This window comes from Aulonocara sp. 'chitande type north' Nkhata Bay, linkage group LG16 (genome assembly GCF_057382095.1).
Source record: "Aulonocara sp. 'chitande type north' Nkhata Bay isolate Kocher_YH1m ecotype deep benthic linkage group LG16, A_spYH_male_GT1.1, whole genome shotgun sequence".
Taxonomy (NCBI): domain Eukaryota; kingdom Metazoa; phylum Chordata; class Actinopteri; order Cichliformes; family Cichlidae; genus Aulonocara; species Aulonocara sp. 'chitande type north' Nkhata Bay.
Genome location: NC_141359.1, coordinates 39510410 through 39537839, shown reverse-complemented (window position 1 = coordinate 39537839; position 27430 = coordinate 39510410). Strand labels below are relative to the sequence as shown.

At 44.3% G+C, this 27430-nt stretch overlaps 2 protein-coding genes across 8 annotated transcripts in view; one reads left to right on the top strand and one right to left on the bottom strand.

Moving 5' to 3' along the window:
- Positions 1-1638: 1638 nt before the first annotated feature.
- Positions 1639-10958, bottom strand: LOC147312105 (eIF5-mimic protein 2-A-like). Of its 2 annotated transcripts, none has more exons than XM_086267172.1 (12): positions 10835-10958; positions 9586-9658; positions 6313-6489; positions 6022-6116; positions 5879-5944; positions 5597-5732; positions 4040-4149; positions 3632-3802; positions 3190-3336; positions 2759-2897; positions 2372-2494; positions 1639-2237 (listed from the first exon to the last, which is right to left on the bottom strand). In XM_086267172.1, the coding sequence occupies exons 2-12, from the start codon at positions 9647-9649 to the stop codon at positions 2206-2208; spliced, it is 1260 nt and encodes a 419-aa protein (XP_086123298.1). In that variant the 5' UTR covers positions 9650-9658; positions 10835-10958; the 3' UTR covers positions 1639-2205. The 2 variants fall into 2 exon arrangements, with proteins under 2 accessions (XP_086123298.1, XP_086123297.1); XM_086267171.1 differs by lacking the exon at positions 10835-10958 and adding an exon at positions 10313-10462.
- A 434-nt stretch (positions 10959-11392) lies between these two features.
- myo1b (myosin IB) overlaps positions 11393-27430 on the top strand; it is a 53907-nt gene continuing 37869 nt past the window's right edge. For 2 of the 6 annotated variants that reach the window (XM_086267166.1, XM_086267167.1), the window contains exons 1-3: positions 11394-11681; positions 18650-18796; positions 23637-23752. In XM_086267166.1, coding sequence (XP_086123292.1) covers positions 18671-18796; positions 23637-23752 — 242 coding nt within the window. In that variant the 5' untranslated portion in view covers positions 11394-11681; positions 18650-18670. Of the gene's footprint in view, positions 11682-18649; positions 18797-23636; positions 23753-27430 lie in introns of all 6 variants that reach the window. The other 4 variants (XM_086267170.1, XM_086267168.1, XM_086267164.1 and 1 more) reach the window with 3 other exon arrangements.

Genomic DNA, 27430 nt, shown 5'->3' with positions numbered 1-27430 from the left:
CTGTCTCTTCTCATTCAAAATAACGGTTACTCTGTCTCCCCGTCTCTGTTGATTCAGATGAGTTCTGCACCGCGGTCCGAGTCATGTTTACCGACCAAAGCCACAGTGTGAAATCCGGAATAACTGCTCTCCAGAACTCCCCTGGCCTTCCCTGGCACATTGTTGCTCTGTTCACTTCAAGCAGGAAGTCCAACTGAGGCCGGTCTATTTTTCTCTCACTTATTTTTTTATGTGGCAGCAGAATCTTTTCTGTGTGTAACTGCTTCATGTACAAAGTCATGGAGGGAACGCAAACACGCCCAGCCTCGCTGTCACTGAGAGCCAGGATTTAAGCCCGTCTCAGCCAGTACGTTTAGCACCAGTCTTTGCACCCTGACATGCTGTGAGACACACCTGTGAAAAAAGAGCACGTGAGTACCTACTGTATATCCAGCAGCATACGTAATTGCTGAAAATGGCAGAGAAGCAAAACAAACAGATGTGTCAGGGTGTGCACAGCTCATTATGCTGCAGCATCCCTCAGTGTGCAGCAGTGCACATACTCAACGACACGCGGGGAGGAGCCCAGTGTGTGAGGCGTGAATAAATAAGATGATTACTATATGTATATGTATGTGTATATATATATATATATATATATATAACAGTACTGCACAGTTAGAGGTGGAGTTGGGAGGCATCATTGCCATTCAGTGCTGCACACGTGCAGATGTGCAAATCTGAAAAGCAGTCGCGTCTCCCCCCTGCAGCACGTCACTCTCCCAAACCGTCTCATGTTCTTTACAGTGACTAAATAAAACTAAAAGGCAAACAAATCCTCCTGGGACACGCAGGCAGAGAAAATACTTTGGAGTGGAGCTGTGTCTAATACTTTCTAGTCTGGTTTCTTCAAAATGGCATTTCTATTTGAGCTTCACTCCAAAACTCTGGGAGGCTTAAACAGGGGCGATAATGTCTCTTAAGGATTTACTGCCATCTGTTGGCACAGAGGGAAACTGATTATTGGTCGATTGTACACAGGCTGCTCTGCTGTACTTACAGTATGTACTGTAATTCTCTGTACTACACGCATTTGAATAAAACAGCGAACATTACTAGTTCATCCTATGCAGCTTTTTTGTAACTCAGCTGTGAGAGCCAGAGTGCTTGTTTGTGATGTGATGACACGATCACTCTGCTTCCAACAAATCCACATGTATAGAGCTAAAATAACTAACGATCGAACACAAAGAGCTGGACACAAACGCATCCTGACCTCTCCTCGTCTTGTGCTAACATTACAATAAGCGGTCTGCTTTCTAGACTTTGTGAGATGACTCTTATAATGAATGTGGACCATTTTCATAACATCTTGAATCACCATCTCACTTTCATTCCTACATGCTTGACTGAACCATAATTACCATTTAAAGTGGGACAGGAGTGAAGAGAGATCTTTGTTTGCAGCTCGGGTCACGCATGGCAGCCAGCCGTTCTTGATTGCATGATTAGATAAGGCCAGCCGAGATCAGTGAAAACTTTAGTGCGATCTCAAACACAAGAGCTCAGTTTCTACTTTTCCATGTTTATCTGTGTACGTACACATCTTCTAATTGCTCCTTTAATTCACCTTCAACTCCACATGAACGGATACGGCAGTAATGAAAACCATTTATTTGAAAATGTGCGATAAAGGGGAAAAACCCTACAAAGCTAGCGTGGTTGTTACACATGATGTATGGAAAAATCAAAGTTCTGTTTATGATGACGCGGCTCCATTAACAATAATGGATAAAGAATCTTAAAAACTGGCAACAAATTCAAAGTTGTCACATATCTGAGACGCAAATCAACAGTTTTCACTTCAGAGGACCGAATAAGAGCGATCAAACACAAAGACTGAAACACGCCTTCACATAGTCGAATTTTAAAGGGTCTCATGTTTAAAAAAACCAAAACGCTCTGCTTTGTCACATGACAGAGGTTTCAGTCTATCAGCTAAATGTGGCACTCTGATTGGCTCCTGAAGGAGTTTGAAGATGAATACGAGCATCAAAAAAAAAAACAAAAAACAACCCCATTAAAGCCCTTACATTGCAGTCGAACTAGATATGAAGAGGTAGAGAATAGAGAAAGAAAAGAACTAGAGAACAGGCGTCTGTTATAAATTCTTGTACTGCATCTGATTAAAAATACAAATTTCGATGGTTTTATAGGCAGAGGTCTTCAGTCTGCATCCTCCTCCTCCGACTCGGACTCTGAAGGAAAGGAAACATCCGTCACCAGACGCGTAAACTCGACGTGCATTTAGTTACTAACATTTGGAGACCATAAACACAAGGCGCGTTTTGGGGCGTCTCCCATCAGTGGCAGACAGAAACGAGGTGCTTACCTTCCTCTGCGTTCTTGAGCCATTCAACAAACTTTTTCATCTGCTCAAGGAAAACGCTTTTTCCTTTAGCTTGGTGGGCTTCATTGTACCACTTCAGAATCGCCTCCTCGCTCAAGACATCGGCTGGGAGAAAAACACACAAAGATAAAAACGAGAACATAAAACAGAAAAAGAAATCATTTCAACTCGACGCCAACAGCACAGATGCGTCCGCAGGTGCCGGGAAAACAAATGTCACCAGGCAGGTTGATGACATCAATCAAGGCAAAGTTTTGGCTATAATCTCTGGCCATCTGGCATCAGTCGCACAAGCCTGCGTCGCTTCCTGCCGCAAAGTAAACGTCTTTACTGGTGGGAACAGGAGCCTTATGGGCATAATTAACTCACCTTTGTAGAGCAGTACAACGATCTTCTGAAAGGCCTTCATGAAGTGGATGTTGTCATAGCAGTACTCCTGGATCTTCAGCAGCAGCGTGAGCTCTGAGAGGCCCTGGGAGGTGAAAGCCTTCAACAGCGGGCTGTATTGCTGAGGATGGAAACCAGGGAAAAGCTGGAGTAAGAGTTTTACCACTGTGAAAGTTTCACACACAGAGTGGGAGGGGGAGATGCTTCTGATTTCTCCCATTACTTCCACTTTGCCTTACTAAATCAATTATCTTCTCTGCAGAGTTCAAAGCCTACAGCAGCGCGGATTTTCTAACATCTCCGAGGCACGATTTAAGAGCGACACCCGTACGTTTCTTTAGATCTCTCGGATTGTGTCATAACTGCCGTGGGAGAGAAGAAGAACAGGAAGAGCAGAGCGACGCAGGTGTCACCTTTAAGTGTTTGATGGCTTGTTCCGTCACGAGCTCCTCCTTCTTGTTCCACTCCACCGAGCTCATCACGCTGGACCAAATTAGTCCGATCATCGTCTGCTCAGAGATGTTGTTCTTCTTGATTTCCTCTCGGACGTAAGCAATGATCTATAAGATCCAAGCCGAGAGACGGAACAAACGTTACTATCAACGCAGACCAACCACGGCAGACATTACCTACAAGCATCCTGGCAGGGTACAGAGGTTGGCAGGAGCAGATAATATGTTCAGGCTGAGTGGATTTCAGGAATTTGCCATTGATCCACTGCATCCGTTTCCTCACCATTCCTCAAGACAAAAGGGTGACAGGTCAAGCAGAAAGCAATCTTAAGTGCTACTACACAGCGGTGTGCTGCGAGGAGCGAGTCTGTGTAAAAGAAGATGGAAAACCACGAACACTTACGTCTTTGAGGGGCTCTCCACATGACATCAGATCCTCAAGCTCTTTCTGCAGCTCTTTGCGAGCACCTATGGACTGCTGGTTCCTGGCAAAGTCGGAAATCTCCTTGAGCCCGGCGTCTGTGAAGTACTTTGAGAAGTGCTCGCAACTCCGCTTGTTGGCCGGGAAAAGTTCCTGCAAATTTACATAATCAAACATTGAAGCAGACCGAACAAGCCTTCATCAGCAATTAGGAGGCCTTTGGTGCAGTAGCTGCTGTGACTGCCACAATAGTTTGAAACTATTCAATTTATGCAGAGCCGTAATTAAGCAGTCATATTTAGAATACGCAGACAGGCCGCTGAGCGGCATGGGGAAACGCCGCTTCGCCTAAGCCTCGTAGAGATGTTGTAGCGAAGATGTCGTTCTCACCATAAGCCTGTTGTCCATGCCAACCTTTCGAAGACTGGCAGCAACCGAGTTGATGTCCTTTTCAGAAAGCCAGGATTTGAAGAGTTTTACAGCAAAGCAAGGCGAAACACCTGAACAAATGCACAAAAATGTGAGTCAGCTGTTACTGACAGACCTGCCAGGATAAAGAAAGTCAAAGTAATCCGCCGGTAAACACAACACCGAGGCTCTTAACTGGAAAAATGCCACAAACAAGAAAACATTCAAGTGTGGACCAACGGGTAAATCAAATAAACATCTGCATCTACAAGCTAAATAAAAGTGTATGATGATCAAAAAGGTAAAACCATCAGCATCCGTCGGGTCCTTTCAAAGAGCGCAGCAGTGGATGCTGATGGATTAACTCATCACATCTATTAGCTGTTGTGTTTGTGGTTAATCTCTTCTTCTGGTACAACACAGACAACCGGCTGACAACGCCCACTCAAAGCAAAACTTCACAGCACCATCTGCACCTTTTACTGCATTACACATTAATAATACTAGCATGTAACAAGAGCACTTATTTGCACAGAAATTAGCATTACTCCATTACTCTGAAGCTTTTTTTAAAATTGCCTTTTCATTAGGGGGGCTGCGAATGGAAAATATTAAGCATTCCCTTCATGCACGTGTAAAATGTAGTAACGTAACGCAGGCGCATCTTTCTAGACTTTCACAGACTCGTGCAGTACTGTAAGACCTCAGGTTCTCTGTAGCCTGGCCATGCAGCTGCTATCAGCATGCACAAATATGCAAACTCTGTGTCAGAGGGACAGACGTTAGGCATCTCTGTGTGTAGCAGAGCAAGTCCACTGTGTGACCAATTACATTGACTTTGGTTACTCAGGGGTGGACAGCTTTTTTAGAATATATTTTATAATTTAACTATATTTGTAAACAAAGAGTGGAGCAGACAGTCCTGAAGCAGACGTTTGACACCAGCTGCTTTAATGGAGATTCCCCAAATGTTTTCTTTGTGCGTTCAGTTATTTTAAAGACTCGTCTTTGGAATCATAAAGGATACGACTTCCCATCGCTGACTTTCTTTCAGGGAAAAAAAGGGAGAAAATGGATTCAAATGTGACTGATGACAAGTAAATGACGAGAGAAAGAACAACTTCCACAACTCAAATGGGAGGATAACATTGCAGTGACAATGTTTAATATTGAAAGTTTAATAATTTAGTTCCACTCATTGAGTTTCGGCCCTGCTGAATGAGCAAAACGTGAGATTTCTGCAGCATTTTTTCCCCTGATTAATCCCAGCAGCTGAAAACAGACACGTCTGCAGGCATCAAAGGCTTTTCCATAGTCTCTGACTAAAATGAAAGCCTACATACTGTCAACACTCGTTTGCATGACTGCCCGTCCCTCTGCTACTTCTACATTAATACCTGCAAAGCATTCAGGCTGTCCAGATAAAGCAAACAGTGCGCTGTGTGTGTACAGGTCCTTAAAATGTCTGATAAATGGTGGCTCGGGAAGAGAAACCGTGAACATAATTCTGCACACAGACCGAGTATTAAAGCAGAGTACCTTCTTTGACCAAATTCTCATTGAAGAGGCTGCTGAGAATGGATGCAGAGATGTTCCCGTTGGCCAGCAGAATCCCTGTTAGCATGGCCAGCTTGTTGCGCTCAGACTCTGTGAAACCCTTGAGAAACAGCAGCAGCTGTAAAACAGTAAACATACAGGCTGAACCACAGCAGAGGCAAAGCTGTACTCTTTATATTTTAAACTGAAACAAACTGCTCAAGACCATGACCCGGTCAGGCAGGTCAGGCTACCTACGTGACCCGGCTATGCAGAGAAACAAACCTTTTTGATCTCCTCTTCAAATCCCTTCTCCAAGTATTTGTAGCGCCTAATGAGCTTGTTAAAGACCTAAAGGGGAAAAATTGCTTTACTATCCATAAAAACAAATGGATATTAAAACGTGAACTGAACACAGTGGTATTCACCTGTGCATATGCCTGCATGGTCTCCATGTCCTCTTGTGCTTTGAAGAGACAGAACTCTGTACAGGTCATGTCATCTGACAGCGTACCCCCGGGGGCTGAAATTAAACACATATTCATGTCTTAGGCGCATCACATGTTTCACCTCTGCTGATCACTGTATCGACATCAATTCAAAAACAGGGGGGACACTTGTGCACGCCAGTATTAACCTGAAGACCCAGAGAGCGCTCGACTGGGGGACACATTTTATTACCATGGTATAATGCAAAGAAAGAAATGCCTGCAACTCACCCAGCATTCCACCAGCCACCAGGATGTCGAACAAAGTCTCGGCATAGCGTCGGTAGTCAAGCTTTGCACCAGAGGCATCAAGGAACTTTGCGACAGCTTCCAAATCAGTGCCAGTTTGGTTCAGACCCTGCACAATGCTCTCCTGAAACTGGGAAGGGTCAAACCTCTCCTTTTCATCTGTGCAAAAAGAACAAAAAGACAAATTAGTTCAGTTCATTTTTTATTTCAAATGTATACATTCAGCATCATTTCGTGATATCATTCCATTATTTTGTTTGAAAGGGAGTAGGCAGAAGTATACACTTGTTTGGCTCTACCCCCACAAATTTTACATCTCATTCATTTAGTTTTCTTTTAGTCTTAAACAAACAAACAATGAAACAAAAGCAAAACAAAACAAAAATCATCACAATATAGTTACTTTCATATAATAAAAGACAGAATATGTAAATTAGCAGATTCACAAATACTGAAACAAATAAACCAAAACATCCCAATTACCGTCCTGGGTTGACCCCATTTTCTTCATTCTTAAATTTGTTTTTTATATTTTATTTTAAACTGGTATATTTTGTTGCTTTCTTTTATTTCTTATGTTAGACCAGGGGTGTCCAACTCAAATACACAGTGGGCCAAAATTCAAAACTGGAACAAGGTCGCGGGCTAACGTTAATATTTATTGAAAAAAAAAAAAAATCCCTCCAGATTTAAGAATGAATCTTTTCTTATTCTTATTTACAAAAAGTATTGCACAAGGTATTGCACAGTGAGGTGCAGAGGCACTACAGCTTAGTTGTTCCCCCCTCCTTTGTCCTCCTGTTTCCCCTCCCTCTCCCCACCAGAGAGGAGTTAAACAGTCTGATGGCGTGTGGGACAAAGGAGTTTTTAAGTCTGTTAGTTGTTGTCTTGGGGAGAAGCAACCTGTCACTGAACAGACTCTTCTGGTTGTTTATGGCCGTGTGCAGAGGATGCCCAGCATTGTTCATAATGTCCATCAGTTTCTTTAATGTCCTTTTCTCTGCCACTGTCACCAGAGTGTCCAGCTTCATGCCGACCACAGAGCTAGCCTTCCTGATCAGTTTCTCCAGCCTGGATGAGTCCTTCTTTGCTGTGCTGCTCCCCCAGCACACCACAGCATAGAAAAGTACTCCAGCAACCACTGACTGGTTAAACATCCTCAGGAGCTTCCTGCAGATGTTAAAAGACCTCAGCCTCCTGAGGAAGCACAGTCGGCTTTGGAGTTAACTTACTTTAAAAAGTAAGTTAACTTTAATCCACCAGAAATTTGGAGTCAATAAATAACAGACAGACATTTAAAAAAAATATTTCTCTCTCTAGCTGGAGGCTGTAAAAAAAACTTTTTTCGAGTCATTTGGACTTGTTGGTGCGTTTTCAATCATTGTCCTGGTGTATAACACAAATGTGCTTGAGGGCATGAAGTAGTGGCTGAATGTAATCGTTCAGGACTTTCTGGTAGAGAGCAGAAGTCGTGGTTCCATCAGTTGAGCAGGTCCTGAAGTAGCAAAGCAGCCCCATGCCATCACACTCCCACCACCATGCCTGACTGTTGGCATGACGTTGTTTTCATGAAATGCTGTGTTAGGCCGGTTTTATGTCTCCACCCGCGTACATGATTCTGAGAGGACAGAGGGGGAGAGGGGTTTTCACCCACCCCAGATGTGCGTCTGTGCGGTCACCCAAGATCCTGGAGGACTGGATGACGTAAGCAACTAAGTGACGTAAGTGTGATGGAACAGAGCAAGGAGCAAAACCAGAGTTCACCCAAAACGGGAGGGCCATGAAAAAACTTCAAAGGCCAAAAAATAAAGCATGAAAAGCAGAGATGGTGGCTGCAGTGACCTTTTCATTGTTTTTAACGCTGTTTCACTTCAACTCTTTGTTTGTTAGAACTTCGCTCTTATCTGCAGCTGCCTGATGGATCAACAACAGCACACAGACTGGTTTTACCACGTACTTTGTAAACTACCTCAGTCTCACAAGAGAGCTCTCTGCAGGCATCTGGGCAGTCCTCAGATCAGAGCAGACAGCGAACGCACCGTCTGCTCAGCCATAAAAACAGCTTCAGTTTTACATCAGATGTAACTGAGCCAAGTGAGGCCTGCAGTTCTTTAGATGTTGCTCTGGGTTTGTCTGTGACCTCCTGGATAAATCGCTCATGTGCTCTTGGAGCCGTTTTGGTAGGCCGGTTGCTCCTGTGAAGGTTCACCACGGTTCCAGGTTTTCTTCACGTCGCTGACGGCTCTCACTGTGATTCACTTGAGTCCCAGAGCCTTACAAACGTCTCTGTAACCTTTTCCAGCCTGATAGATGTTTTGTTTTTCAGCTGTTTCTTTAGCTCATGGCATGATGTGCTGTTCTTTTATTTAAACCTGCTTCACTTACCAGACAGCTTCTATTTAAATGAGTGGTGGGCGATCGTGGCTCAAGAGTTGGGAGTTTGTCTTGTAATCGGAAGGTTGCCGGTTCGAGCCCCGGCTCGGACAGTCTCGGTCCTTGGGCAAGACACTTCACCTACCGCCTACTGGTGACGGCCAGAGGGACTGATTGCCCAGGGCAGCTGTGGCTACAACTGTAGCTGCCTCCACCAGTGTGTGAATGTGAGAGTGAATGAATAGTGGCATTGTAAAGCGCTTTGAGGGTCTCGAAATGAAAAGTTATTTAAAACTATATAAATGCAATCCATGAAATGATTTCTTGGTTCAGCAGAACTCATTTCATGGATTGAAATGATGTGTGGGTGTGGCTAGTGAAGCTGAACTTAGATTTCGTTTAAAAAAAAGAAAAAAGGGGGACTCAGATAGTTCAGATTTTTGGCATGATGAAGAGCCAAAAGTCTTTTAAATACTACATATATTTTTTTCATATTAAGTATTTGTTCCCAGTTACAAAACGTTGGCAGAGAATGTAAAAGATTAAAAACAGGCAAATTTTGGTACTGCCGGCCTGCATTATTGTAGGGTCTTTGACAATAGTTGTAAGTCAAAGACTAAGTGGTTGAGATTTGGTGCTATATAAATAAAATAGAATAGAATTGAATCAGAACTGAAAATTGGCATTGGTTATCTGCAAGATTTTTTTGTTTTAATTATGGCATCAAGGTTGGAGTCAATCCAGGATTTCACAATCTGTGCTTTTCCATTGCTGGTAGCATGAAAAGCTACAGGGAGGACAGGCGGGCGTGATCTGTATATCCTGATGAAACCACCTGTGTTTAATGTGACCAAAACAAAGTGATGCTCGGCGGTTTCTCACCTCTTTTCCGAGTTTTGAAACGCTGGCCTGTTAGCGTAGGCTTCTGCTGCCTTTGATTACTCATAAAAACACTCTGCAAGAAAAACATAAATGAGCTCAGGGTGAGGAAACAACAATGGGATCCGTCCGCACAGTTCCACCCATGCATAATCAAATCTGCATGAATCATACAAATGTTGTGTGCATGTGGGAGCGCAACGTGAAACAAGCCAGATGTTAGCCACCCCCATTATTTGTTTGGGAGGGAAGGGCAGAAGCTGGTATGAGCCTTCACCCCTGGGGATGTATACACACACATATACTCATACAGGTATAAACAACAATGCTATTTACCATAAATGTTAGCGGTAACCACAGTTATTAGCATCGTCCACGTCACCACGCGTGCTAAATGTACGAGCAGCAGTGCATGCACAGCACCATACGAGGACATTTGTCTACCTTCGTTCATTGTCATGATACGAATCTATAAAAACAGCACTTTACTCTGTACATATTATAAATATCACACCAAAAAAGGCCAGCTGTGACAGTCTATATTTATCAAAGCCGAGCGAGCCAACTCTGGATATCTGACTTCAGATAACACAATAACACTGGGGCAGTGCTAGCTTGCTGCTAACTATAATCCATTTTCCTGGAATTTCCATCCGCAGTGTCGCAGTAAACTGAACTAGTGCGAGCAGCGCTCGGCTCCACAAAGAGAAAAAATTAGTCAGAAACTCACCGAAATCCTCTTTAAGAACAAAAACAGTCCGTGACAAAGAAACTAGTATAACTGGACTCCAGTACAACCAGTTCTAGGGAAGAGGAAGCTGTAGACGTAACCGCGCGTGCGCACTAACGCAGTCTATTTGGGTCGCCACACTTGACTGAAGAGCGAAATTTAAGCGGTTAAAACCAAATAAATAACATGCAGTGATACTGCAGGTCTTCTCTGGATGCAACGCAGGAGTGAGTGATATTTAAAAGAAAATCTGGTTTAAACCCCAAATACCGTAAAGTCCGAATCTGTAAATCAGTACAAGAAGAGACAAACACCCCCCAACAAAATCACAAATATGAGTTTCCTGTGCACAGAGAGCGACTTTAACTATTAAACTTGGCCCAGAGTTTCATTAAAAGCTCGTCAAATCGTCGTTGCTATGTAGTATTAAGACACAGGAGGGGGGTATTGTGCTGTCGGGTGGATGGAGTGTCTGTCTATATATAACGATGAAGGAAAACTTTAATGTTGCTTCACACTCACCTCGTAAATCTTGGTTTTATTCCCTAAAGTCGTGTGGGAACTTCTTCAAACAAGTTTGGCCAACTATAACCTAACCAGTTCGCCTTTTTACAGTTACTTATGTGAGAATAATTTAACAGATCATAATACCGCATAATGAAAGTTCACTTTTAAACAATCAAAGTCCAGTTTACGTTTTCAGGTGCTGCTGTCACCAAACGCTCAGCTCTGTGTGTGAAATGGCAGATTTAATGACCCATGCAGAGGACGATGAAACTCTGGAATCATTTAAAGTTTTTTTCCATTAAAATATCCTTGCATTGCCCCACTCTATGATTCTTCCAAGGCTCAATGTCTCTGCAGCAAACCGCCTCTTTCCTCCGCACAGGAGCCATGGAGCAGTTAAAACAGCTCACGTTGCCTGAATGTTTAGTTAGTAAATATGAGGAGGAAGCAGCTCGCTGTTTGCTTTCTGACTTGGATGTTTCGTTAAACTATTATGTGTGGGGACAAAAGATGAAGTGGCATTGTTTCCGACGACACCTGAAGGCACCACCTCCCCAGCGCTGGAGGTGATTAGGGGACTCACTGGACGAGCTGACTAGCCCAGAGCCGCCTCTCCAGCCACTCCCTACGCCCGGCAGTTTCTGCGCTCTCAAGTCCATCAGAGCTCCATTCAAAGTGCTGAGATTCGGATGAGAGCCTCTTCCAGCCTCATCCAACACAGGCAGACACTAGTTAACCCAAAGACAGCAGGAAGGGCTTCAGGAGCCTCTCCTGACTTGGAGAATCATCCCGGGATCTTTTTTTTTCTTGTCCGTGGAGTGGATTTAGGACAAGAGGGAGCAACTTCCACAGAGCTAAAGCGGTAAGTTGTTCTGGAAGTGTAAAGCTTTTTTCTTCTCCGTTGGCTCTGGTTTATCGCTGTTACATTTTCGGAAACTCTTCAAAAGTTAACTTTCCATTTCTTTAGATCGCCTGCTTCCCAACTCATTCATTCCTCCCCTCTCCGTACAGGAGGGGGTTGGGGGATAAATATATACGTTTTTATTTTTTGTGTCTGTTTCTCTCTTTCTCTCTGTGTGTTTCTTACTTTTCTATGACTTGGGGAGAAAGCGCAGGAGGGATTTCGTTTAATGTCTCTTTCTTGCTGCAAACCGCGGCTCATTCAGCAGTATTCCTGAAAACCGTTGTCGCTAATTGCATACATCTGCGGGCAAGAACCGTCTTTGTGGCTGAGCGGAGCCAGAAACCCACTGCAGACCCTGAACCAGAGGACAGCAAGCGCCAAACGAGCGTTTTCAGGTGCTGCTGTCACCAAACGCTCAGCTCTGTGTGTGAAATGGCAGATTTAATGACCCATGCAGAGGACGATGAAACTCTGGAATCATTTAAAGTTTTTTTCCATTAAAATATCCTTGCATTGCCCCACTCTATGATCTGTGGAAATACCTGGATTAAAGGTATACAGAGACGGATCAATGCGAGATTAAATCCTGGATAAAGTGGGTGAAGGTGGGCTTAGCCCTCAGTGCGCCCCCGGTTTCAAGAGATCATAATGTTGCTGACTGGAAAACATTTCTGCTCAGCATGGATAAAAGTCGTCTCTGAGGAACATCCCAAAGTTCCTCCTGGACAAAGTGTTTGTTTTGTGCTGGAGTCTGCTGTGGGTTGGGAACCAGCCTGGAACTCGTAGAAGAAGCGAAATACCTCATAGGAAGGAAAAAACAGTTGCTTTAGGGGGAAAGCTGCTTGGGGTGCTGCTTCCCTTAGCACATCTGTAAATATAGTGTTCAGTGCCGCAGAAGCTGGAAATGAGTGTTAATGGAACAGTCAAGTCCAAACAATGAGCAACTGTTGCTTCACTGCCTTTGATGCAAAGTTGTTTTTAATTCCCGTCTTTTCTTTTTTTCCCCAACTCCTAATTCCACTGGTGAACTTGGTGTCCCAAGAGGATCAGATAAGACCTTTTAAAAGAAGAAGAAGGAAAAAAAAGTTGGTATCTTTCCCTTTGTGGGTTGCCACAAATATGTCCCACCTCTTTTGGCCAGATTCTCAGTTGGGAAACCAGATGGGAACTTTATTACCCGCACTGATCAAACAAACAGTGATGTAAGCTGAGTGTGAGAGGTAGTGTGTGGTAAGCCTTCAGAGCTGCAAGAAAGACTCCTGGAAAGAAAAGTAACAACCGTTTAGCTCAGCTGGAAGAGGGCTGCGTGTCGGCCATTGGAGTAGCTCTGCTCAGCGTGAGCTTGTTGGGCAGCTTGCATCAAGTTGCCACAGTTTTGTAACATGTGCCAAAAGCCTCTTCATGAACACTGTGGGGCGGGATGCTGTGGCCTAATGCAGAATGGATGGCAGTTCAAAGTCCCCCAGCCAGCGCCATGGTAATGAATGGTGTTTACACTTCCCTGCCTGTGTAACCCGGTGTAGTGTGGCGTGTGCTTGTGTTAACCATGCATCAGCTGTGATAGAGGGAGGCCTGCATGCTCCGCTGCCTTCAGCAGCCTCTCGTGCAGGGTGGGGATCTGAACGCTTGAAGCATTAAAAGTTCCACATCCACGTCACAGCCTCATCAGCATGGTGACAAATTGGAAGCCCATTATTGTGATTTTTCTCCCAGTTTTGCTTTAGGTGGGGAGGTTTTTTCTTTCACACTTCATCTTGAGTTTACTGTCCTAACAAAGAACTATTCTCAGTGCCGTGCAACTCTGAGAACTTTCCACCCATTTGACTTCGCAGCTCAAACTTCACTTCCTCAGTTTCCCAGAGGAGCCAGAGTAATAATGCCATACGTTTTTATTTCTCACCGCTTCATCAAGTCCGCTGCAGCTGCTTTCCCCATTCTCTTATTATAAAGGGAGGCAGACAACACTAAAGCAGCTAACTCAGAGCAGCCTGCAGGACGGTATATGAAAGTGCTGCCGTTCTCCTGTGCGCTTTTATTTAATGCCCAGAAGCGCTTATTTCAATACTGATTGAGTGCTCGCGCTGCGGTTTAACCCTGATGACAAAGTAACAGTAGTTGATCACAATAAATGCAAAAAGTAGAAAATCTTAAATCTGCTCCATCATAAGATAACTTTTTATTGTCCTTGCACAGTCACGTTGGCACTAAGCACAACTAAACACAGTAAACATTAGAGTGGATAAAGTTAGATAAGAGATAAGATAAGACTTTATTGATCCCACAACGGGGAAATTTTTGCGTCACCTCAGCTCAGGTACAGATATCAGAAGGAAATACAAAAATACAATAAGTACAATCAATGAAAGAAAGTAAGATAATAGGATGCCAGTGCTCTGTGTTGTTTAGTTCGGTTGTAACTGCCATTTTTCTTGTGATGAAATTTGAAATGGTCTGTAAAGGCTGGTCCGCTTCACCTGGTCAGTGCACTGTGTGTGAGTCACACCGAGCTCTTGCAGCGCTGACCTTTTTGAAGGAGCAGAAACTACTGAATAAAGTCCTCTATCGGAGCTTATTATCTGCACCGTTTACTTTTATCTTAGCTTCTCTGTTGGAATAAAAATGAATAATGATTTCCAGACACTCCGACCTCTCGGAGAATGTTGCAGATACTTCTGTTTAAGCTGTGTGAGCGTATTGTCTCATTAATAAACGAGCTGAGCTTCCAAGCTTACAGATGGTTCGTTGGGAAGTTTGGAAGCTGTGCAAGCTGCACAGACTTATTTAAATAACTTTAAGTACAACAGAAAGAAAATTTCAGTGGGGCTGAGATCACAGCAAATGAACAAATGGAGTAAACATTGTGTAATACTTTGTCATCTTGATTTCCAGATACTGCCTGCTTCTTGCCTGACTGAACGTCCTCATGTCTGCCTGCACTTTGGGCTGTATTGTAAATAAAGAACAGCATTTGTGTGTGTGCTGCAGGTTCATGTTGGACCTGGATTGTGCGTTCGGAGCTAATGGGGTCACATTTGTGTGAGATCTCCTGTTTATCATCTAGTGTAAGGTTCAGTTTCAGCGTCTGTGCTGTCACAGCGGCTCTGGGCCGTCGGCGTGCCGAGCTTTCCTCACACAGATCTGCACCTGGAGTGTTGGGGACCCAGGAATTCCAGTTCAGTTTCCAGGCAGCTGCTTGTGTTGAGCTCCTGTAACCCTCGCTGCGTTGTCCTGCCCTGCTCTCTGGCACGGCCCCATGCCACGCTGCTGCTCCATTAGGGAGGGCTTTAATCTGCATCAGCGGCAGCAGCGTGCCATGTTGTGACTTTTCTGTGACAAAGCTGGACTGATCTGCGGGAAATTTTACAGAGTATTATGCTGCATAATGGATGTTTATTATCATCTGTTCAATGCCACTATATTCCCAAACAACTGCTCCAAAGGCAGCGTCACGAGACCCGTGTCTGCGATTATATCAGAGGCCACAATGCAGAGCCTAATTGGTCGACTGTCCTGGAAATACTGACATTTTCAAAACCGTTACAGGTTTCTCAGCAGCGAGTTCACTGGCTCCGCTGTGTCTCCAGCGTTGTCACTATTTGTGTTGTGCATGCCTGTGAGTGCCTGCACGGCTGTTGACCTTTGTTTGGACTCGTTTTTCTCTCTGAAGGGCAGAAAGAACATCAGGACCTGTAAATATTAAATGTACTTCTAATGGTGATTTTTGTATTCGTGTTTCCCCCATAGCGTGATCTGACTGAGAAATCTAGGTCAATGTCAGAGGCACAAAGTAGAGCACATCTCATATTATTGCTGCGACATGCATCCATTACTATCAGATCTCAGATGATAAAATCTCTCACGTGTTTTATTTTTCTGTACAGACACTTTGCTCCTTCTTAATGCAGCACTTTAATCTGATGGACTCGTAGATGAAATTCTGATTTAGAAATTAATTCTGAGAGTTGTGTCAGAGGCGGCCCGGAGTCGTGGGTGTGCTCTATCTGCTCCGCACATCAAACTTCATGCTGCGTTAACAAGCAGGGGTTAAGGCAGTGCCGCTGGATGGCTTTGAGTCTGCAGCACGTCACCGACAGCTGATGATGAGTCATGAAACATCGCCGCCCCGAGAAGTTTTAGTAAAAAGTGGTTATTAGGCTTCAATTAGCAAATCACTCAAAGTCCTCGTGTTACATCTGCAGTAACGTCCTCGCTGAGCTCCAGCCGTGGGAGACTTTAAGTTTTGATGTTTTTGGTGTAATACGCCAAATTTGAAATGATGTGTAATCACAGCCACGTGCTGCACACAGGCGCTGTGCCAGTGTGAGCGCGCTCAGTAAAGGTGACTGTGAGATGCAGCCTTGCATCGCTGATCTAGATTTGAGATGAATGACAGCTAAACCATACCGGGGCATTTGATGCTTAAACATGCAAAATTCAAAAAGCACCAGAGAGAGAGTGACAAAGCCGGGCACTACTAATCTGGTTACTCCGAGGAAATTGGCAGAGGTTAATACGAGGTCATTCAGGTTTAGGCTGATTAAATCAGTGTGTTTATATCAACCACAATTTTAAAAAACTTCTTTTCTTTTTTGCCCTTTATCTGTGACAAACCACAAAAGTCAGTGTTTTTCGTGTTTATCAGTATAGATGATATAAGTTTTATCCCCCATTTCTCTCCCACACAGCAGTAAGGATAATCCCAGGAGTTTAATCAAAGCCGTCAGGTTTTCTCTCATTCTCCCTCTCTTGGATGTAGTACAACATTTAGCAGCAGGCAGCAATTCCCATTAATGGGATTTTTGTCACAGGCTGCCTGGAAGCTACTTCTAAATGTGGGGTAGTGGGTTATCAGCCGAGGATGTCCAAGATGCAGACAGATGCCACATTTTTGGCACTCGGGCAGCTTTATCTCCCAGGTCAACACGAGGCGTCAGAATCTGCTTTTGCTCAGAACGAATAAGCTCCCTGCTTTAAACACTCGTGTTTAGTAGCAGACTTTCAGTGTGGCGTGGCTTTGCACTCGCTGCCATGACCGACCGGGCAATCAGTTTGCAGTAGATGAGTATTTAACTGGTTTGGTGTAATTGGTTTGACTAATATTGATTGTTGCAGGCTAGTACAAAATCCCCGATGCTCTGGATGCTCAGTAATTACAGAGGAGCTATTAGGTGTTTTGTAAACTTTGGTTTATTTACACGTGCAGGCTTTAGGAAGTCTGCTCCTCTCTGAAATGTGGAAATGATCCAAAATGATATTTATTGATTTGCAGCAGAGCGGCTGCATTATAAAGTCCTACACATAAGCAGCATATGGGCTGAGATCACAGAACAACTGACTGCTGTTTTTCATGCCTCCAAAGAATTTTGCAACTGTTTCAAATGTAAGTAATTATATTTTTAAAGTGCGCTGCAAACCACTCGAGCAGCTGGTCGACTCGAGCCATCACTGGGGCTGCTTTGGCACGAGGCCATCAGGCCAAGAGGAAGTAACCTACTTATGAAATATATATACTTAAGTAATCACATATTTCTCCCCTTACTGGAGCCTGCTAAACCGAGATGGGGTTGATGACATCATTAGAGGCATTTCAAATGTCTTGGTTTCCTAAATAATTTTTCATCCATCATCGTTTTTTTTCTTTTCAGTCTTTAAAAGTTGTCTCCGTGCTGAGTGTGAGAGCGAGTGCTGCTGGAAACAGACTCCTGCCTGCTGCTAAGAACTGGGCAGCTTCTTTATGGGCCAATAATAGTGTGCCCTGCGGGGGAACACAAGCCAGGGAAAAAGTGAAATAGAAGTCTCCAGTTTTTTCCAGAAAGTCGTGCTGTTCTTGCGCTGCAGCTAAAAGTCGGTTTGACAGCTGAAAAATCTTTTTTTCCTTTTTTGGTGAAATATCCGCCCCTTCCTTTTCCGCACCTCCAACAGTTTCCAGTCACGTATCGGATCCACGGTTGAAGATGCGTCTGTGTCCGTGAGGCACGACGATATTGTTTCTGTGTTTTGAGTGTCAGACATCGCCTCGTTTTCGGGCTGCTTCTGATTGCCACCCACGACGGTTCATTCATTCCCAATGCTGTCTAAAACATCACAGTGCATTATGCCCCTGTCATATTTTCATTTGCTTCAGAGCACGATCCGTTCTGACTATTCAGAAAGAGACGTCTGTCCTACCGCCGAACAATAGACGACTGCATGGCCTCATCTATTGGTCTTGTGTGGGCAGTCTGTCACAACAGCAGACATTAGGTTTTTGGTGCAGCAAAGCCCTGAATGCATCCCAGGCCCCTCTTTTATCTCCAGCCCTATGGCGTTGGGATTACTCTCCCAAAGGAGACTGGACTGAAAACTGCCAGCCGCAGCACAGTCTTTGTCACAGCCGGGACTCTTTTCCAGCCGAATATTATATCACAGCAAGCAAAGCAGCACAGGAGAAAAGTACAATTCTCCAGTGGAGTTCATGGGACTCGTACGAAACCCCGAAACAGGAGGAGACTCCAGCTGAGCAGACACCCACAAGTCAGGGGCAAAGTTGCTTAGTTATGTAAGTTTCTATGGGACATTCTCGCATGCCACAGGGGAGAAGGAGACCTATTAGCCAATCAAAAGGCCCCGCTCCGCCTCTGGAGGCAAACTCTTGCCTTCCACACATGTGTACCCCTGCACTGAGTTTATTTACATTGGCTAAGTTTAGGACTGTTTGTTTTCTAACGAGAGGACGCCTCTGACGAGTTTGCTGGAACGTGATGCACACAAAGACAAAAAAAGGATCTGATAGGAGACACAAGGCTGATGCATTCTGTGCTTTTTCTTCCATATAAAACATGCAGTTCTGTGCTTCATGCACACTTTGGCCCACCAGGATTCCTCCAGAGCCTTCCCCTTTTTCTAAATGAGTCTCTAATGTATGTTTCCTTCTTATATCCTTGCAGGGGGGGACGACTACAGCCAAGATGGAGGTGAAGACGTCACTTCTAGACAATATGATTGGGGTCGGCGACATGGTCCTCCTGGAGCCCCTCTCTGAGGACTCCTTCCTTGGCAACCTGAAGAAGCGCTTTGACCACAGTGAGATCTATGTAAGTCTGCTGCTTCCTACATTAACAAGGCTTAATAACACTGACTTCAGATAACGTGGAGAAAAAGACGGGCTCGGTAGCAGAGCAACAACACTGCTTCACTCTCTCGCTCTGAACGCTACAGAAGGCTTCTCCTAGGAAATGCACAGATACTTTTCATAACTCTATTGTTCCTCCCATGCTTCACTTATTTCAGTGTTGGCTATACAATCAATAAATCAAATCACGGAGGAATGTAGTCGGTGCCCTCAAATGAGGCATGAAATCCAGAGCTTAGGAGGAAGGAAGGCCCGGCAGTCTAGCTGACGACTTATCTGTAGAAGAAGGGGATTGTTGAAGTGTATCCACCGTATCAGACAATTGGTTCTGGGCTTTATGTTGTGGCAGCGATTCTTCTGCTTTGTAGGATGGCGGCCATGTTCAGTGTGAAGAATATGTCTGGTTATTCTCAATGCTCTTCTTCAGCTCTGTCAGTGGTGAAGAAGTTGGAAGTTCCCTGTTTTGTTTGTTTGTTTGTTTGTTTTCTTCATATTCGTTCCCCTGCATACAAACACCAGAGTGTTACTGTGAACACGGAGCTGTGAGGACGTCCTGGGTAAATGCACGGTACTGCCTCACGCTGATAAGCTGAGGATCTGTTGCTGTTTCTTTGTTTTCTTCCCTCTGCTATTCATCATTAACATTGTATTCCCAGGAGACGTCGCTTAGTTCGACTTTGATTAGATGTTGTGCACTTTTTGAAAGTAAATGGGATTTTACTACCTGTGTGTAACACTGAGCTGTGACACCATGAGTGCAGTTAGCTCAGGGCTGGGCAACAAGGCCTCGAGGGCCGGTGTGCTGCAACTTTTAGATCTCACCCTGGGTCAGCACACCTGAATCACACGATTAGTTCGTTACCAGGCCTCTGGAGAACTTCAGGACATGTTGAGGAGGTCATTTAGCCATTTAAATCAGCTGTGTTGGATCAAGGACACATCTAAAACCTGCAGGACACCGGCCCTCGAGGCCTGGAGTTGGACATCCCTGAGTTGGCTGGCTGTAAAACTAAAGAGCCATGAAGAGAAACTCAAACCTGAGATGAATGAAGAAAGGAATGACCGGCTGTCATTAAGTTACTTAATGTGAAAAGTAGTGAGTTACATCTCGAGTTATGTATTCCTCTCACACTCCAAGGAAGAAAAAATAGAATTCAGCTAAAAGTGAAGATTGGAAACCGTTAAAGTTCAGTAGATATCGCTGCCACCCTAACCTTTAAATGCTTTGTCCGCTAATCGTCCTTCTTCTGCAAAATAATTAGATTCAAAAAGTTACTGTGATTTTTGTGATCTGAAGATGAAACCTTTGTGGTGACATTTTGAAACCATAAACTCAGGTTTTCCCTGTGTGGTGCTCAGAGATGGGCAGTAACGCGTTACTGTAATCTGATTACTTTTTAAAGTAACGAGTAAAGTAAGGGATTACTATTGCAAAAACGGTAATTAGATTACCGTTACTTTCCCGTAGGAACGCTGCGTTACTGCGTTACTAAAACCGTGATTTTTTTTTTTGACAGAATGTCTCACGACAGTGACGTAAGCGAGTGCGACGTTCGTGACAACAGCTGTGTGCAGATCAACAATGGATCATATATCGAGTGCAGAGAGAGTATGAGCGTGCAGCGTTTAAAGCGTGGAAGTACTGACCTTACTTTGAGTTTGATTCCATAAAAAGTGACAAAAACATTAGTGTCCGCTGTGCGTGGGAAGAAAACTTCTTTTTACAGCGAAAAAACCCCTAAACTTCCAACAAGCACCGAGTAGCTACGACGTAATGGGAAACTCACAGAGAAACTCGCGGATTCTTCCACTGACCGCGGCACACCTGCACCAGGGTAAACCTCCGCCTGCCCCACTCCTGCTTTACAGGTGAAAATAGAGCAACAGGACCGCTGAGTCTTTGACTTTATTTATTTTCTGCTGTGTTTTACTTGCATCTATTTGAAAGACTGAGTGTAAACACAAAAAATATTTTATTTTATGTGCTGGAATGTGCAGAAAATAGGTTTAAATGTTAAACTAATTTCTTCCAGTCAGAGAATGTTGCAGATAATTAAATGTTTGCTTGATGCATAAAGTTAAAAGATTAAAACTAATAAAACAAGTTTTAAAAAGAGACTTTTCCATTTGATTACATTTTGTATGATGATGATGCAGAAAAAGTAGAATTGGGCTGAAAGATCTATCGCTTTATCACCTACTCAGGGTGTAAATCGTGTTTTTAAAAAGTAACTAAGTAATTAATTACTTTTGAAAATAAGTAATCAGTAAAGTAATGGGATTACTTTTTTGGGGAAGTAATCAGTAATTAGTTACTGATTACTTTTTTCAAGTAACTTGACCAACACTGGTGGTGCTTACCTAAATGATGTGGCTACAGTAGTTAAACCCACTTCATATATGCAATATTAGATGCAAATAAAAATAGACTGTTTATGGAAAGGTAAATCACATAGCCCTAAATCTGCTAAAGCTGCACCTCAAGAGCGATGACCAGGAGAAGCACTAAAACCTGTACTTACCCAATAAATCTGCGGTGTGCAGTCCTTGCTTGCAAATGTATTTTCCCTCATGTGGCATCATTCCTTACAAACGGGCCCATCCCCCACACCAAACTATCATATGACAGCTCATAGCAGAAGAAACATGGCTTTGTCTTTCAGAGGGACAGCACATCATGCGTCTGTAACTGGAAAAATGTCCCTGTTATTGTGTGGCTCAGAGGAACCATGAAGACTTTCATACACAATAACTTGATTAGATGTGATGGCGTCTTTTCCTTGCGTGTGGATTTATTGATAAAGAAATTCATACAGTGTCTTGACTGTGCACACATCCTACTTTCTTCATCTCATGAACAACACCAAAGTATATAAATGTAAAAAATATGCAGGCATGCAGATTGGAGCAGGGATCGAACCACCAACCCTCCGATCGCCTCCTGAGCTACAGCCACGCCTAGAAAGTAGAAACCCCGTGATCGTTAAGACGAATCTGAAAAAGCCTGCGAGTTCCAGTTTACGTAATGGATCGATGTGGTTATAAACCTGACCTGCGAACGCCGGGCCTGCGTCGTTCTGCATTTCTGCATCGCAGCTCTGCTTTGAAAAGGATCGTCAGAGACATCAAAAGATGCAGGAAGATGTGCTACCAACTGAAAATCACCACGGGCTCAGGTACGACGGTAATCAGGAGGTACAGAGCAAACTGCTGTCCCACTAATCAGAGCTGCATTTTTCATCCTTCTGAAAAGACGCTACAGATGGTGAGCTACCCACACAATCGAGCTCTGAAAATCAGCCTCGGCACAGGCGTCGTTAGAGGAAATCACGGTTTCTGTGACAGCTCATGCAGTGTGAAGGACATTGCATAACATAAAAGAATCACATCTTGCTTGATCTTTGGCACAAACATACAAGATAAAACTTTTCCAAAAGCCCACAAAAAGAAACCGGATGTGCAGCATGCCGTGTTCAGTCAGATGTGAAAGAGATGGAGGTCCAGTATGTTGGCCAGTACTCCCACTTGTAGAAATGGAGGAGGGAGTGTTATGCTAAGGGGATATAGTTGGGGACATGACGACTCCCAGTCTCCAGAAGGCTGACTGAGGATTTCAGCGTGACGACGTTAAAGAAACAAACTGTTGCCTGAAAGTAAAAAAGCATCTCCAGCAAAGTGCAGCTGCAAAAAAAAGGTTTTCAGGTTTTCCAAAATAATGAAACAAAGCTTCATGTTGAGGAGCGTGAATGTCTTTGGCTTCATCGAGGTCTTAGTATTTATAAAAAGGAAACTACGTAGGAGCAGATGCCCTGCTGTTCATCCCGGGACAAACACAGCAGACACTGTGGGGTGATGGGAACTTTTAGTCCCATCAGTTCAAAGCTCTTCGTACATCTTCTGATGTGTGAGCTGAACCACGAGGAAGCATGAAGCTCCTCTCAAGTTGTGATTTATTTAATGACTTGAAAAGGCCGAGTGGGGGAAAAAGTTTCAGGTTTTTAATGCTTCTCTTTTTTGTGTGCGCGCGTGTTCTGCTTTTGCTCAGAACACGTGACTTTTTGTTTACATTTGCAGCTCTCGTTGCCTCTGTGCACATCCTCTGCACTCGTGCCGCCTCTGGTGTGTTATTGAACGAGAGGCAGTGGGAGGCTGCGGTGCTGCCACAGGGAAGGCCGTGCTCCGCTCTCGTCAGAGTGGCTTATGCAACAGCCATTACCATAGAGAGCAGAGAAAATGTTTCAGGTTGATGCTTGAAAGGTTCTGTTTGCCGTGTAGGAGGATGATGATGGAGATGATAGCCGGTTGCGTTCGCTTTGAGACATTTCTGATGAGTGTGATTTGTTGGACTTGTTTGGATGTTACATGAATTTGTTCCATTTGATATAAAACACTGATTTTCTTTGATTTAATAAAAATGACTGAGGTTGGATGTTCTTGCATTTTCCTTTGATATCAGCTGACTGATGTTTTTGTAATATCAGAGCAGGAAGTTTGTCTCATCTGGACTTTGTCCCGGCAGCTGTTCCAGGCTTGTCTTGTATGGCAGCGTTGGGCACTAAAGCTAAATGACTCTGCTCAGCCCACAAACGTGTTTTTCTCCTTGTTTTCACACGTCTTCAGCTTTACTTCACACATCACGAGCTTTCATTAAGAATACCTGTCTGAGAAACGCTGACATTAGCAGAATTCCCGTCCCTTTGATTCAGAGACTGCCCGTCTGCACGGCGGCGTTAAGCTGTGCAGACTGAGAAAGTAACCTGTGGATTGGTGCTAATGCTTTCTGTCTCTCCTTCTCCCTTCAGACATACATTGGCAGCGTGGTGATCTCCATGAACCCTTACAGGTCCCTGCCCATCTACACACCAGAGAAAGTAGAAGAGTATCGCAACAGGAACTTCTACGAATTAAGCCCACACATGTGAGTCCAGCTCTAAGGTCCTCTTCACACCCGGCGAGCGTATAAATGTAAATTAAAGAGAGTGAGGTTAGATTTGGTTTGGAAAAAGGACTTTTTTGAGGCTTTGTTAGCCTTGATGTGGTGAGAAGAAACTGTCATCTGTCTCTTGAAGATGGGGTATTGAGAAGCTCTTTGCAGATTATCGGTTTGGACCCAGTGACTAATGCATTGGGATGGATGGAGGAGGTGGGGGTGCTGAGATCAGAGGGACCCTAACTAGTGTATGGGGAGTGTTGGCCATTCAGTGCCGTGGCATGCCATCTGTCCGCTGGCAACATTAAGTCAGCACTGCTGCGACTGTGCCAAGACAAAACAAAGCTCGGCACTCGTCAATTAGCCCGCTGTGTCTCTGGGCTGCGGCAGAAGCCCTCAGAGACTCCGACTGGAGGAGCGAGAGTGCTCTCGTCCCAGAGCAGACATACTCCCTGCAGACAAAAGCAAACTCTTTGGCTTTACTTTACAGCCGGAGCCGACACGACACAGTTTCAAGCTGCTTTCCCCCCTCCTGTTCGCTGGTCAGTGCCTGTCACGTCTCTCTCCTCTCACCGCACACAAAGAGGCTCAAGAAATCCTGCTGTCGACTTTTGTCTTTAACATTTTCATCATTGAATTCCACTTTGACTGCCGTTCAACCCCTTTATGATAAACGTTCCCCTGTATCCTTCTGTCATTATTTTGAAGGATGTTAAAGATGGAAATCATCAGAGCTGCGAGTCTCACGGTCAAACTGTGAAAGTAGCCAGAAATGTAAATGGCCAGCATGATTATCAGAGCATTACAAACAACAACACTGATTTTTGGCAGCGTGCAAGATTTTCAAAATAATCTCTTAACTGCATTTCCACTGGATCATTTAGGTCGTCGCACAGGGCTGAACAGCAGACCGTTTGCACTGCTAATATGAACTGAAAGGGTTTATTGCTGTAAAAAGACAGCCGTGCATGTTTGAGAAAAATGCATGGTTTCAACTCATCTTCCTGAAACTTTGAAAACTGGAACAATGAATAGAAGCCTGCGACTCTGTACAGGTCAAAAGGTTCATGGTAAATTAAAAAATGTGCGATATGCAGCAGGCAGAAGCCCCAGAAACAGGCTCTGCTACAAGCTTTTCTTTTCATGCTCTGCAAAAAGCATCAAAGCGTGCATCCCTGCAGAGGGAGCAAGAATAATACAACGTATGGATAATTGCTCACTAAAGATCATGGCCTCTTTAATGGGACAGACTCTTTAAGAAGAGCTCAAAGGCAGGTTATGTCAACATGCTTCATAAATTGATGTTAATCCTCGAGTCGGACCATCTGGACTCGGCTTTGCAGCACAGCATCGATCTCCTGTAATATTAAACCCTCAGTGTGGTCACATGCGTCCGCCCGGGCGACCAGCACTTGACAGAAATTTTACAAAATGTATGTAAATGTACTAAAACCTCAGGAGGTCAGTTTGAGTCATGCGATGCGTGTGGCTTCGTTCACTTCTTTCCATCTTGCAGCTGAATGTTTCCCATACTGACATTAGTTTTTTCCCCTTTTACACACAGAAAAGATGAAAAACGTGCTCGCTGCAGCTGGATAGCTGTGGTTTACAAATTCATTTGAATGTTGTTATTTGAATAGATTTGACTTGACTGGTATTCAAAGCAGAGCAGTGTTTCACAAACACAAAGGAAATCATCCAAAGGAAGTCACAGGAGTCGCCTTTTTGTTTTTAAAGAGCTGACGACACACTCGGCACGCCGCGTCCACTCAGTCTGCTCCTGGGTTGTTTTTGTATTTATTGTTTTTAAGCGTCGATCGGGACTCTGCTGTGATGTAGCCGTGCAGGCGAGGCCAGAGCGGAGCAGGAGAAATCAGCCAGTATGAGCATGCATCATGATTTGCTTTGTTTCGTTTTTCCTTCTCGAATGCACAATATTTATGGACTCTAGAGAACCGAGTGTCCGGCTAATATTTTTAGATTAAAGATGACTCTCGGTTCTCTGCAGCGTTTCCAATTTTAAAACACAAGTTCCTGTTTTTGGTAACTCATTTAGCCTCTGCAGGAATATTAGCACACTGACTGGGCGGGTCTGACGTCCTTCAGTGTTGAGCTTTAATTAAGCTAACTACAGGGGGCTGTATAATCGTCCTCTTCTCATCTCTGATCCTCATTAGACACTTGATACGGTATAAAGTCAGAAGCTCAGAACAGGCTGCAGCAGACAAGGTCGCAGTTCTTTGGAGGCCCCAAAGATCCAGAAGCACGAAGCTGCATTAAACACAAATGGATGGCATCATGCCGTGGTCACTTCTGGCTCCTCGATGGCTGATGCTGAAGTAGTTGTTGCAGTTACACAATGATGCGTATAAATGGCAGTTCCCTCGATGCTGGTGCGTTTGGGCGATGGTGGAAGATGTGCGACTTCAGGTGATTTAGGACAATTACGGATTTTGTAAAACTCGATACTATTGGTTAGTGCTGTTGTGTTGTTGTTGCCTCACTGTGTGTATACCGGGTGTGTGTTTGCTGTAAGAGTAAGTTACATCGATGGCGTGCAGGTGGAAACGTATTTCGCACCTGCTCCTTTGGTCCCCAGACAAATTGTGATGTGTGTACATCAGCTGGAGGCAGACCTGCAGCTGGTCCCCTATCTGTAATGCTGTAAGTAGGCTAATTGACTGTTGAGCTCCCATCTTAATTATAATTATTACGAATAAACAGTGGCTGATGCCAGGCCAGAGAGCCGTGCAGTACATATTGATCAGTTTAGGAGAACCCGCGCAGCAGTTATCGAGCAGCCTGCAGTCTGATTCACGACCTGCACATTGCTCTGGAAGATTTTACAATATCCAGAGATGCTTTTGAATATGTATGCCTGTAAATTCTGCCCATGATGGCTCGTAACACCTTTTAATACTGAAGTTTAGGGGACTGTAAGTCTTTTTTGCTTTTTCCATTTTTCCTCTCTCTGTTCATAAAAATGGCTGAACGCAAGCCCGGATGGAGAGTTCGTTCGTAGTTCTGCGGAGCTGCATGGCCACACCCGTCTGCATGAATCTGTCCGCTCTTCTGTCTGCTGTCCAATTAAGTAAAATGCTCCCTGCCCAGATGAGGCACCTAATGATTAACTGGCAGGTGTTTTCCTCCTTTCAAAACACAGGCAGCCCATTAGAGATGAACTAATCAGTGGGCTTTCTTCACGCGCAGCAGCATGCAGATGGCCTGCAGTCCTGTATTGTCTGCCCCTTGCCACTTAGCCAGTCACAGATTGAGGCGTTTGCATGTGTGCATACGTTTCTGTGTATATGCACACACCTCTTTGGAAACTCTGAACAAACTCTGTCCTTGTCGTGTCCGGAAGTCCACATGTGGGCGCCGAGGTCGGGCGTAATGAGGTGAAACCTCGTGGATCAGCGTAGTCGGGTTACAGTTGTGTTTAAGCTTGGAGTTAACATTAAAGTCAGTGTCCTCTCTGAAGCCACCATTACTGTGTGCTGACAGTCAAGACAAGGATCACATTTTCCTAATGTTTAATAAAGTTTTGACTGAAGCGCTGACCACAGAGCTTCATCACCATGGTGTGCATCAGCACTTCCAGCTGTCACGTCTGTGTCTTGACGTCAGTATTAAGATCTGTCTCAGCATGAGGCGCTCAAAAGTTAA